The following is an 11,495-nucleotide window of genomic DNA, read 5'->3' on the forward strand; positions in this document are numbered from 1 at the left end:
CGCCTGGGCAGGAAGGCATCCCCTAAGAACAGACGCTCATGAGAAAGAGTCCAGTCTAAATGCATATGGGTGGGAGAAAAGCAGCTGCTTTCTGGAAAGGGTTTCCTCTGGGCAGACCCTACTCTTCATTACCAGTCAGGAAGGACTGGGACTTGGAGCCTCCCTCTGATGAAAATCTCCCCCAAATGATGGCCGACACTCACCTGACATCTGTGTTACCAAAAGAAATCCCAGGTCTCCCCTGACGGGAAGGAGCCTTCCCAAAGACAAATTCTACTTTACTCCCTAAAATACTCACGGGCTGCTGAGTCTTGGAGTCTTCTTCTTCTTCTTCTTTATTTTCTGCTTCCACAATTTCAATATGTCTGGTGACAGGAGGAAACCGCTAGAAAGTTCTAAAATGCAGGTTATCCCCACCAAGGTGTCAGTACAGAGAAAAGAAAGAGAGAAGACCAGATTCTGAAGACAAAGGGGACATTTTCTGCCCCCAGACATGTTGGGTTCAAGGTAACATCCAGAGGGGACTTGGAGCATCCAAGAGGTGGGACTAAGGTGTGGGGAGGGCTGGGGCCCTGAGATTTGGGTGTCAACTTTCCAGAAGCCAGAATTCAAGCCCTGGCATGGATGCGTTCTCCTGCATTTAGGCAGGGAGTTTGAAATGTCTTAATTTCCTAAGAGGGAGGATAAGGAGCACTTCAGTTAAAGGATCTTGAGGCTTGATCCTCAGAGAAAGCCAGAAATGGGGCGCCTGGGTGGCTCAGTCGGTTCAGCGACTGCCTTCGGCTCAGGTCATGATCCTGGAGTCCCGGGATCGAGTCCCACATCGGGCTCCCTGCTCAGCGGGGAGTCTGCTTCTCCCTCTGACCCTACCCCCTTTTCATGCTCTCTCTCTCTCTCTCATTCTCTCTCTTAAATAAATAAAATCTTTAAAAAAAAAAAAAAAGAAAGAAAGAAAGAAGAAAGCCAGAAATGGCTTTCTTTGTGAAGAGGCACAAAGAGGTGGCTGGTTCAGACATCCCCAGATGTCTGAACACGAGGTCTTGAGTAGTTCAAGTTGATATATGCAGATCTACACTGAAAAATGGGCCTTGGAGCTGCCAGGGAAAATTAGGAAAAGTGCATTACTCAACTCTGGACCCTGCCTGAGTCAAATTTTTCCTAGCTCACTGTTTGTTCAGTGGGGTCCACATTAATAGATTCTTGGCCATGCATCCTTCAGAGCCGAAATTCAAAAGGAGGCATTTAAGAAAAGCTGCTGCAAAACCTCAGGCACGCAGGGTCCCATAGCAAATGCGGCTGTCATCACTCAATGTCCACGGGGGCTCATGAGGACTCAGAAGGAGGCCAGGATGCATTTTAAGCACATGTTGGTCAACATACCGCTCCTGGGCAGTCATAGGCCTCCCCACATGTCACCAATGTAAGGAGGGGGGTGGGAGCTGAATAATCTCTTGCCAGCCCCAAAATGCAGAGCAGATTCCCTTTTAAACCCCAGCTCGCTTCTTCCATTGAAAGACTCACTTTTTTCAGCAATCCCTCCAGTGACGTCATCGGAGAGAAGGTTGTGTAACTCAAGCCCATAGCATTTCCACTGGGCTTCCCAGCGCCGAACACACCTCTGAAGCCTGCTCTTGCCATCGGAAAAGCCAGCTGAGGTTGTGAGCTCTTTCCTTTCCCGGGTAAGTAAATGAGCACCTTTTCTTTTTTTTCCCTTGTGAGAGTGAGGTGTAAGAGAAGATCCACGTCGCTTAGAAAAAAACAACCAAAAAAGCTTCCTTTTACAACTAGATATTGGCAGAATTTTCGGTTTTCTTTAAGTGTATTTTTTTTTTTGAAACATAATTCTAGATCCGTTTAAGAGACTGTATTTGTGCCTGCGTAGGGGTTGAGTTGCTTTTCCAGAAGAAAAGGAGGAGAGCATCTGGACCAGCCTGGGAAGTTTCCAGAAGCTCTTTCTTTATATCAAGGCCACAGGAAACATGTAGAGGCTGGATACAGCCTCCAAAGGGCTCTGGGTGGACTCTGACCAGTTTCTATCTACAAATTTTGATTGATAAAAATCAAAATTGATCTCCCCAGGATGGCTTACCAGATTTCAGAGGGTCAATAACTGGCTGGGTTATTTGGCTTGACAATAGCATCTTATTATTTGACTAAGTTGAGATTCTCTCATCTCTGTGTATTTCAAATGCCCTTATCATCATCTCACTGTTGGAATTGGGATGAATTCCAGGAAGCCTCCTTGTAAGACAGTGGTCTCCCGAGTCGCAATGCCAATGTTAAAATGTGCAGAACTCAGAAAATAACACATGGAAATTGCAAACTCGTCTTCTCTAGTAGACCTGCCCAATGTCACCTCTAAGTTTTTAACAAATAAGATCAAGTATTACTAAAAATACAGTGCTGTTTATTGAGCACCTACTATGTGCCGGGCAAATATCAGAGCGACAACTAAGAACTGGTGAAGGAAGCTCTCTCCTTTCTGTCCAGCTTAATAAAAACACAGACAGCAGGTGGCAAAGACAAACCCTTTAAAAATAAGCCCAGCTTGGGGCGCCTGCGTGGTGCAGTTGGTTGAGCCTCCAACTTTTGGCTTCAGCTCAGGTCATGATCTCAGGTTTCTGGGATGGAGCCCTGAGTCAGTCTCCACGCGCAGTACAGAGTCGGCTTGAGATTCTCTCCCCCCGCCACCCCTCCTGTTCATGCTCTCTCTCAAGTAAATAAATAAGCCTTAAAAAAAAAAAAGTAATAAACCTAGCTTGAGCAGACACAGGCTATGGGAGGAAGGGCAATGTGTGCTGAACCAACAGATTCGAGCTGAAGCCAGAGGTCTTTGCACGTGGCTTGCAAAGCAGTCCCTGATTTTCTGGGTAGGGTGAAGCCTTGCCCCCTGGATGAGTTTCCTATGGCTGCTGTAATAAATTAGCACAAACCTAGTGGCTTAAAATGACACAGATTTATTGTTGTACCATTCTGGAAGTCAGATGTTCAACATCAGTCACACTGGGCCAAAGTCAAGGTGTTGGCAGGGCTGTGTTCCTTCTGGAGGCTCCAGGGAGAATCTGTTCCTTGCTTCCTCCACCTTCAAGAGGCTGCCTATGTCTCTTGGCTCATGGCCCCTTCCTCCGTCTTCAAAGGCCCTGGTGTTGTATCTTTGCCTCAGTTTGTTCATCTGTACCATGGGCACAACTCTACGACTGCTCATGCAACCGTGTTGTCAGGATTAAGTTCCTGAGAGCCACCTGGGCCTCTGGGTCTCCATCCAGCCCCAGCGTCGGGGAGGACTGGGGCCGAGACAGAACGTGTCATGTGGGTTTTCCTTGGCGGGTAGAACTGGGTCACCACGTGCAGAGAAGGGCACAGGAAGGCGTGGCATGAGGCCCCATGACAGTCTCAGGACGCAGCTCCGCAGACGTGCATGGACTACAACAGAGTGCTGGGGCGGGGGGCCCTCGGGCATTTGAGAAATCAGGTTTGCTGGGTATACCGGCTTCCTGCGGCTGCCGAAATGAATCCCGACCAACAGGGTGGTTTTAAACAACCAAATGGCCGTATTACAGTGGTGGAGTTATAAAGCAGTTCTTGTCCAAAGCTATTTCCCAAAAAATGATTTATTTAACTCTGTCTCTATACACACACCCCCCAACAGATTGGCCATATTATAGTGATGGAGTTATAAAGTAGTTCTAGTTAAAAACTTGTTTTCAAAAATAGTCATGTCTTTAAGTATATATATATATATATACCCACATACATTAAGGCAAAATAAAAGTTTTTATGTTACTGAGCTGAACATTGAAAAAGAACATAAGCAAAATAGATTGGTTTGGTACATATCCACGGGCTATAATCTGTGCCTGACTTGGGTATGTCTTTGGCATTTTCCTGGAGAATGAATTTTTCTTTCCGCTTGGTCTTACTACTTTTAATTGTTCCATATACTTGCTGAAATATTTGCCTTCAAATTTTACAGTTAATAAATTTAAGTTAGCACCTTCAATTGACCCTTCTCTTAGACTAGAACGTATTTATTTAAGAAAATGTGGCGGAGGCAGGTGCTCAGGTGCCTGATACACTCTGAGCAAGTTCTGCAAAGTGGGGGCTATTCTCAAGTCTGACTCTTTGCATATAAAATGATGTAAATATTTTAGTCCAGATATTTTCACAGGTGGTGTGCCTTTATGCTTTAGTTCAAAGTGGCTTTCTTCAACAAATATTTTTACCAGATTCAGCTCTACAAATAAGTTGCAGTTACAATTTTTGAACTCTTTGTCAAGCTTAGATGCTGTGAATGGTAGGTGTTCTCAATTTTGTCCCATTTCTGTACAGAACATGAACTTACTCAATTGAAAAGATTCTTCCCACAAACAGGTATTTCAAAGCTCACTACAGAATTTTTAAAATTAAATCTTGTGTGCCACTGAGCTCTCACACTCTGATTTAATCATTTGTTCCCTTTTGCAACACATTTCCTTTATTGTCTGCATAACAGCTTCGTTTTCTATCATTACAATCTGCTAGACACGCAAAAGTGGATGTTTTGGTGCTCTGTTCTTTGAACACCTTGATTAAAGATTTCCAATTGATTCGGAACAAAATTCAAAAAATGTAGAGCTCTCTTTTAACAAACAGCTTAGTAACACTTTCAGGCATTTAGGCTCAAGGTCTTATAAAATTGATTGATGATGGGCAGCAAAGAAAAGAAATACATGCTGAAGGGTTTGTTGTTGTTGTTTTTTTAATTCACCGTCAACTTCACTACAAAAAGCTTGTGGTTCAATAACTCTGCGTACGTCTTTAAATTTTCTAAATTTTGTCACCTATCATCTCTATATCATTTGGTAGAATATTGAAACGTTTTTGCATGCGATTATAAACTGTGTTTGCACTGTGGCCTGTTCAAAGTACATTTCTATTTCATTGGTCTCTTATTTAGTAAGAATGTAACTGTTACCATGACACCATGCCCCAGCAAAATCTGTCTTTGTATTACCATCACAAAAATATAACTCTATTTCCAATGTAAACAATTTAAACTGAATTTAGAATAGCATTTCCCAGAAGTCCGTTGTTCCGTTCGGCCAGACTGAACTTCCAGAAGCTTGGTTTTGGGTCCGTGAATTGGATCATGATTGGCACAGACTGATTTTTCTAGTGGAAGAATCTGAAGATACTGATATCAAACTGGCACCAAGAACTCCCCGTCTGTGGTGTTCTTACAAAACTGCCCCATAATCAGCCACCACCTCCACTGTTGTCTGTGTAGGAGAAAAACTGGAACCAAAAATCAGCTGAATTAATTTGCAGAACAGCTGCTTCGTCTAAGTTGAAAAGCCACGCTTCCATGGGTGCGATCAGTGTCTTAGGGCAGATTTTTTAAAAGCACCAACTTCTAAAGTGGAGCTTTTGCGTCTTAGGCATTCTTGTGGTCAGTGAAAGCCCCCACAGTGATGTAAATATCAGCAAACATTCTGTAAAACTTGCACATTTCATCACCAACTTCCTTGAGAAACAGAAGCTCACTGCTAAAATTTTCATTGCTTTCAGTTTTTAGCTCATCACTGCCAGAAAGGGCATATTGCAAAATTTAAAAGTATTTCCAGGGGGCGCCTGGCTGGCTCAGTCGGTAGAGCATCCAACTCTTGATCTCAGGGTCGTGAGTTTGAGCCCCATGTTGGGCGTGGAGCTTACGTAGGAAAGAATTTAAAAAAAAAAAGTATTTCCAAATAACCGAATAAATATTTAGTTGTGGATTTATGCCCTGCAAGAGTTGACAGCACAAGAGTATCCTGACTCTTCCGTACGCTCTGGGTCAGAGCTCCTACATGCCACAGACACTCCACAGCCACCCGACCCGTAATTCGCCGTGTTTCCCACTCACCTGCCCCCTGGTGGCCAAGCCCCTTGTTCTCTTCTCTGTCTACACTCTCCCTTGGTGATTTCATCCAGTCTTGTGGCTTTAAACACCATCTAGGTAATCACAACTCCCATTTACATATCACTGTATCAGACCTTGTCACTGCATACCAAACTTGACTACGTAGGTGGTGTCCAATGGACATCTCAACCTTGACGTGTCCAAGAGTGAACTCCTGATCCCCGGCACACACAAAAAATCCTGCCCTGTCTTCAGTCTGTGACCTCTACTTCAGTTGATGGCAACTTCATATTTCTTTGTATTTCCTGGCAACATCCGATCCTTCCTTTCTCACAACCTGTATCCGATTGAAAATCATGGCAGTATTACTTTCAGTACAAATCTAGAAGCTGATTCCATCTTATCATCCCCACTGCTACCACTCCCCAGCTAACACATTTATTCAGTACACTCATTGTTGTGGGCTCGCTCTTCCCACTAGGCTAGAGGCCCCCTGAGGGCATGGGGTTTTTGCCAGGTGGATTCACTGCTGTGTCCCAAATACCTAGAACAGCACCAGGTACACAGTAGGTGCTCAATAAGTACTAGTTCAGTAGATAAATGCACGGAGGAACTGGTGAGTTATATCTTGGTGTGAGTGGCACAGTGTGTGTCACCAACAGTGTCAAAACTTGAAGGTCATCGTGTCCTCAGGTAAGGAAAGTCGGGCTCGGAGACACTAAGTGATTGCCCAAGGTCACACGGCCAAAGAGGCTCTTCCAAGATTGGTTCTCTCTCACACAGTATCTTCTGTTGGATGCTGGGAGGCCATGCCCAGTTGAAGGAATCTCAAGCATCACCAAGTAGTAACAGTAATGATAACAAAAGTTCACATTTATCGAGTGCTTACGAAAAGCCAGGAACCATTTTAAGCCCTTTGCATATATTAATTCGTCTGGGGTGGGGGTAAGATTTTTAGGTGTGAAGCCCCAGAACTCCCACAGTGCAGGCAGCTGCTTGCCGTGTGAATGGGACCACATGGGTCCCCTGAGCCGGCTGTGGCCAGCTTTGCTGGCAGGTGCCCACAAACCCACAAGTACAGGATATGGTCCCTTCTTTTCTGTGGGGTCCAGAGGGCTGGGAGGCATGGTCGGCTTCCTTCCCACCACATCCCTCTCCCCCTGAACCTCAGCGTGGGCACGTGGGAGGCAAGCCAGCTGTGTGGCTAGGGGTCAGCGCGGACCGAGGTCTCCCAGGACAGGTTGTTAACATCGGAGCCTGGCTTCCTCATCTACCAAGTGGGGACAAAACGTGCAGTAGGGTCGAGTAGACAGAGGCTCAGGCTCTGGAATCAGACGGTCCAGGTCAGTGTGACTACGGAGGAGTGATGGGTCCCTTGACACTCCATTTTCTGAGCAGTCGAATGGAGAGGACAATGCTCCTGCCCCCACCGAGATGTTGGGAAAATTAAATGAAAAAATATTTAAATGTGAAAGTCTTAGAATGGTGCCTGGAGATAGAGATCATTTCATCAGTGTGAGCTGCTATTCTTTTCCTACTTGTATTTTTCAAGCCCAGCTTGAGAACCTCCTTGCTCTGGAAACCTCCCACCATTGCCCCCACGTCGTCCACCCTGCTGGTCTCTGCCCCCACGGGTGGGCCTCCCCGCTGGCTGTACCTCTTTCTGGCCCTTCTTGATTCTTTCTTAGGTCGTCGACCACTGTCTCCATGGCTGCACCCCCTCTAGGCAGTGAGCACCTGCAGGTTGCGGGCTATGTCCCGTTCCCTGTATCTCTGGTACCTGGCAAAGGGCTGGCACAAAGGGGGTGCTCATTAAATGTTTGACAAAACTGTTAACAATAATAATGTGGTTGGTTTTTAAGATTTTATTTATTTATACACACGCACATGTGCCTGAGAGAGAGAGAGAGAGAGAGAGGGAGAGAGAGAGGGAACACAAGCAGGGGGAGTGGGAGAGGGAAAAGCAGGCTTCCTGTTGAGCAGGCAGCCCAAGGTGGGTCTCGATCCCAGGACCCTGGGATCATGACCGGAGCTGAAGGCAGATGCTTAACCGACTGAGCCATGCAGGAGCCCCAGTAATCTAGTAAGTAAGTAAGACTGATCAGCCCCTTCCACTGAGCCCTTCCTCCGGACCAGGCAACCACGCCAAGCGCTCCATAGATCCTATGGCCAGTCCTGGCCACAATCCCACTAGAGGGACACGATCGGCTTCGACTTCCAAAAAGGGAAATAAAAGTCAGTGGGGTCTCAGTGGCCCACATCAAGTGGTTGTGCCAGGGTTCGGACCCGGTTTTCAAAGCCCTAGTCCTTTCCTTTATATCAGGGGTCGGCCAACATCTCCTCAAGGGGACCCGATGGCAAATATTGGCCGTTTTGCAAGCCACGCAGCCTTTGTCGCTGCCACACAAAAGCAGCCTCGGACAATATGTAGATGAACAGGTGTGGCCGCGTGCCAAGAAAACTTGATTTTTCCAAACCTGCGGGGCGGGCTGGAGGCGGTCGGCGGGTTGCGGCGGGCGGCCTCCCACCTGACGCTGCGTGCCGTTCAGTGCAGGTCCCTGTGGATGGCGGCCCGGACCCCCCTGGAGTTCCTGTCGCTGAACCGGACGCAGCTGTCGCCCCCCAGTGCCACGTCCTGTGACGGCGCTCAAGAGGCCTGGGCCGTGCTGCACAGGGTGTTACCAACGTTCATCATCGTCATCTGCATCTGCGGCCTGCTGGGAAACCTCTTCGTGCTGTCGGTCTTCCTCCTCCCCCGGCGGCGCCTGAGCGTGGCGGAAATCTACCTGGCCAACCTGGCCGCCTCCGATCTGGTGTTCGTCTCGGGCCTGCCCTTCTGGGCGGAGAACATCGCCAACCAATTCCGCTGGGCCTTCGGGGGCCCCCTGTGCCGCCTGGTCAATGGAGTCATCAAGGCCAACCTGTTCATCAGCATCTTCCTGGTGGTGGCCATCAGCCGGGACCGCTACCGCGCACTGGTGCACCCGGTGGCCAGCCGGCGGCGGCGGCGGCGGCGGCGGGCCCAGGCCACCTGCCTGCTCATCTGGACGCTGGGCGGCCTCCTGAGCGTCCCCACGTTCCTGTTCCGCTCCACCGCGGCCGTGCCGCCGCTCAACAACTCCTGCGCCTGCGTGCTGCTGCCGTCCGGCGCCGCCTGGCACTGGCTGAGGATGGTGGAGTTAAACGTGCTGGGCTTCCTGCTGCCGCTGGCCGCCATCGTCTTCTTCAACGGCCACATCCTGGCCTCGCTGCGCGGGCGGGCGGGGGTCCCCGGGGCGCGGGCCGGGGGCCGCACGGGCCGCAAGGCCGCGGTGCTCATCCTCGCGCTCGTGGCTGCCTTCCTGGTGTGCTGGGCCCCCTACCACTTCTTCGCCTTCCTGGAGTTCCTCTACCAGGTGCGGGCCGTCCGAGGCTGCTTCTGGGAGGATTTCATCGACCTGGGCCTGCAGTATGCCAACTTCTTCGCTTTCATCAACAGCTGCCTGAACCCGGTGATTTACGTCTTCGTGGGCCGGCTTTTCAGGACCAAGGCCTGGGAACTTTATCAGCAATGCGCCGCTCGAAGGCTTCCTCCAGGGTCCTTGCCCCACAGGACGGGCGTTCTCCAACATTTCTGGCGGAAGTAACACAGCAGGGAGTCACGAAGCTTGGCTTCCTCATCAGTGATTCCGGACATAATAGATGCTGTTGGAGTGGGCTCCAGAATGAGCGCCCCCCCCCCCCCCCCCCCCCCCCCCAGACGGCCAGGACCTCGTCCCTGGAAACTGTTGGGTGTTCTTATGGTACGAGGACTTTGCAGATGTGATTAAGCTAAGGGTCTTGAGATGGGGCGATGATCCTGGATTATCTGAGCGGGTCCAGTGTCATCACAAAGGTCCTGATAAAAGAGAAGCGGCCAGAGAAGGCCATGGGACAGCAGATGCAGGAGTGAATCCGGGAGCCCGGAGCCGGGGGCTGCTGGCGCCCCCTAGGGCCTGGGAAAGGGACAGAGAAGGATTCTCCCCCTCAAGCCTCCAGAGGAAGCCAGCCCTGCACACGTTTGGACTTGAGCCCACTGAGACGGACTTCAGAGGTCTGGCCTCCAGAAGGAGAAGACAATAAAGTCGTGTTGTTTTAAGTCACCGAGTTTGGGCTAATTTGTTCCAGCATCCACGGGAAACTTCCAGTAAGGGTCTCTGCCCACGTTGCCACGTGCCCATCCAAAAGGTTCTAGGCTAACAGCTAGGCATACAGAGATGATAGAGCTAGGGATCCCATCCACGAGGAACTTGCATAAATCATTAGAATAAAAAAAAAAGAAAAGAAAACAAGAAATCGCAGAAGCACGCCCCATATCCAGCACCCTGAGCGTTCAGAGGGAAAAGGGGCTGTCAGGAGAGGTGTGCTGAAGCGGGTCAACGGGGAGCTGAGTTTCAGGAAGGGCAGAATCTGGATGCGTGGAGGGAGGGGAGGGAGGCCTGGCAGAGGCATAACCGGGACACGCAGGTGGAACATGGGCGCTACGCAGGAAAGAGTATTTATGAAACTCTTAATGCTTCTGTATTCTTCCTGCCATGGGGGACCCAGCGGTGAACCTGGAAAAGTCTGCCTTCAAGGAGCTCGGAGAGAACCAGAGAGCAGGGTAACTGCCCCCACCACATGAGAAGAGGTGTTCTGAGCACAGAGAAGGGCGCCCAGGGTGGGCGGCTGGGAGGGGAGGGGTCTGGAGGGTTTCCCGGAGAAAGAGACAGGGCCTGTAAGCTGAATCCAAAGAACAAGCAGTTGGCCGAACCAAATAGGAAAAAGGTGCGTTCCAGGCAGAAGAAACACGCTCCACCCAGAGACGGGTGGGTTTATAGGCTCGGAGGGAGAAGGATGAAGGAAGGAGAGGTACATGGCAGTCACGGAGGGTGAGGACAAGACGACCAAGGGCAGGGGGGAAGCAGGGAGGGCCCGGCTGAAGCTAGAAGGCATTGATCTGTTGTGTGAATTACGCTAGCCATGCTCATCAGGCCCCAGACAGGCAGTCAGTTGGGTATCTCCAGGGCTGGGGTTTTGCCGGAGGACGGCCATCGTTCAGGGTGTTGGGAATACTGGTCTGACTATGGAGACTGGCTGAATTAGAGAAGGAATGGACTTAGGAGGTGAGGGAGACAGAGTGACACGGATGCAGTTACAGAGCAGGGGCAGTGGGAGCACCTAGGTGACAGAGCACAGGAATAGGAGGTTGAGGCCACGGAGTAAGAGTGTTTGCATGGAACATTCCATCCCCCACGTGGCCGTGGCATCGGGCAGCTGGAATCAAGAGAAGGAGAAGGTCATTGGTGACAAGGCGGTCAAGGAATGGAGAGGTAGGGGATGGACATCCCACAGGGTCCCTGCAGGCAGGCAGGCAGGTGCATTCGAGAAAGGGCAAGGAAGCCAGTGCTCCTGGAGCCTGCCGATGGGATCTAAGAGGCTGGCGGGGCCTGGGCCGCCAGACCCTCGGAGGCGAGCAGTGACCACCCTGCAATCAGTGCCCCAGCCCCCGGAGAGCAGGGATTTAAGTCAACAAGCCAGGCTCCAGCTGGCCCATGTATTTAGATCGCACGGTGTTTAAAAAAACTATTTTTGAGCTGGTGACCAATATTTAAATTCC

General features: G+C 49.9%; 1 protein-coding gene across 3 annotated transcripts in view; it reads left to right on the forward strand.

Moving 5' to 3' along the window:
• BDKRB1 (bradykinin receptor B1) overlaps positions 1-10,048 on the forward strand; it is a 49,919-nt gene extending 39,871 nt beyond the window's left edge. For 2 of the 3 annotated variants that reach the window (XM_073895855.1, XM_025869173.2), the window contains exons 2-3: positions 1,531-1,679; positions 8,428-10,048. In XM_073895855.1, the coding sequence (XP_073751956.1) occupies positions 8,443-9,504 (1,062 nt within the window). In that variant the 5' untranslated portion in view covers positions 1,531-1,679; positions 8,428-8,442 and the 3' untranslated portion in view covers positions 9,505-10,048. The remainder of the gene's footprint in view (positions 1-1,530; positions 1,680-8,427) is intronic. The other variant, XM_073895854.1, reaches the window with a different exon arrangement.
• The last annotated feature ends 1,447 nt before the right edge of the window (positions 10,049-11,495 follow it).

This window comes from Callorhinus ursinus, unplaced genomic scaffold (genome assembly GCF_003265705.2).
Source record: "Callorhinus ursinus isolate GAN/ISIS: 27379988/994484 unplaced genomic scaffold, GSC_fseal_2.0 scaffold8, whole genome shotgun sequence".
Taxonomy (NCBI): Eukaryota; Metazoa; Chordata; class Mammalia; order Carnivora; family Otariidae; genus Callorhinus; species Callorhinus ursinus.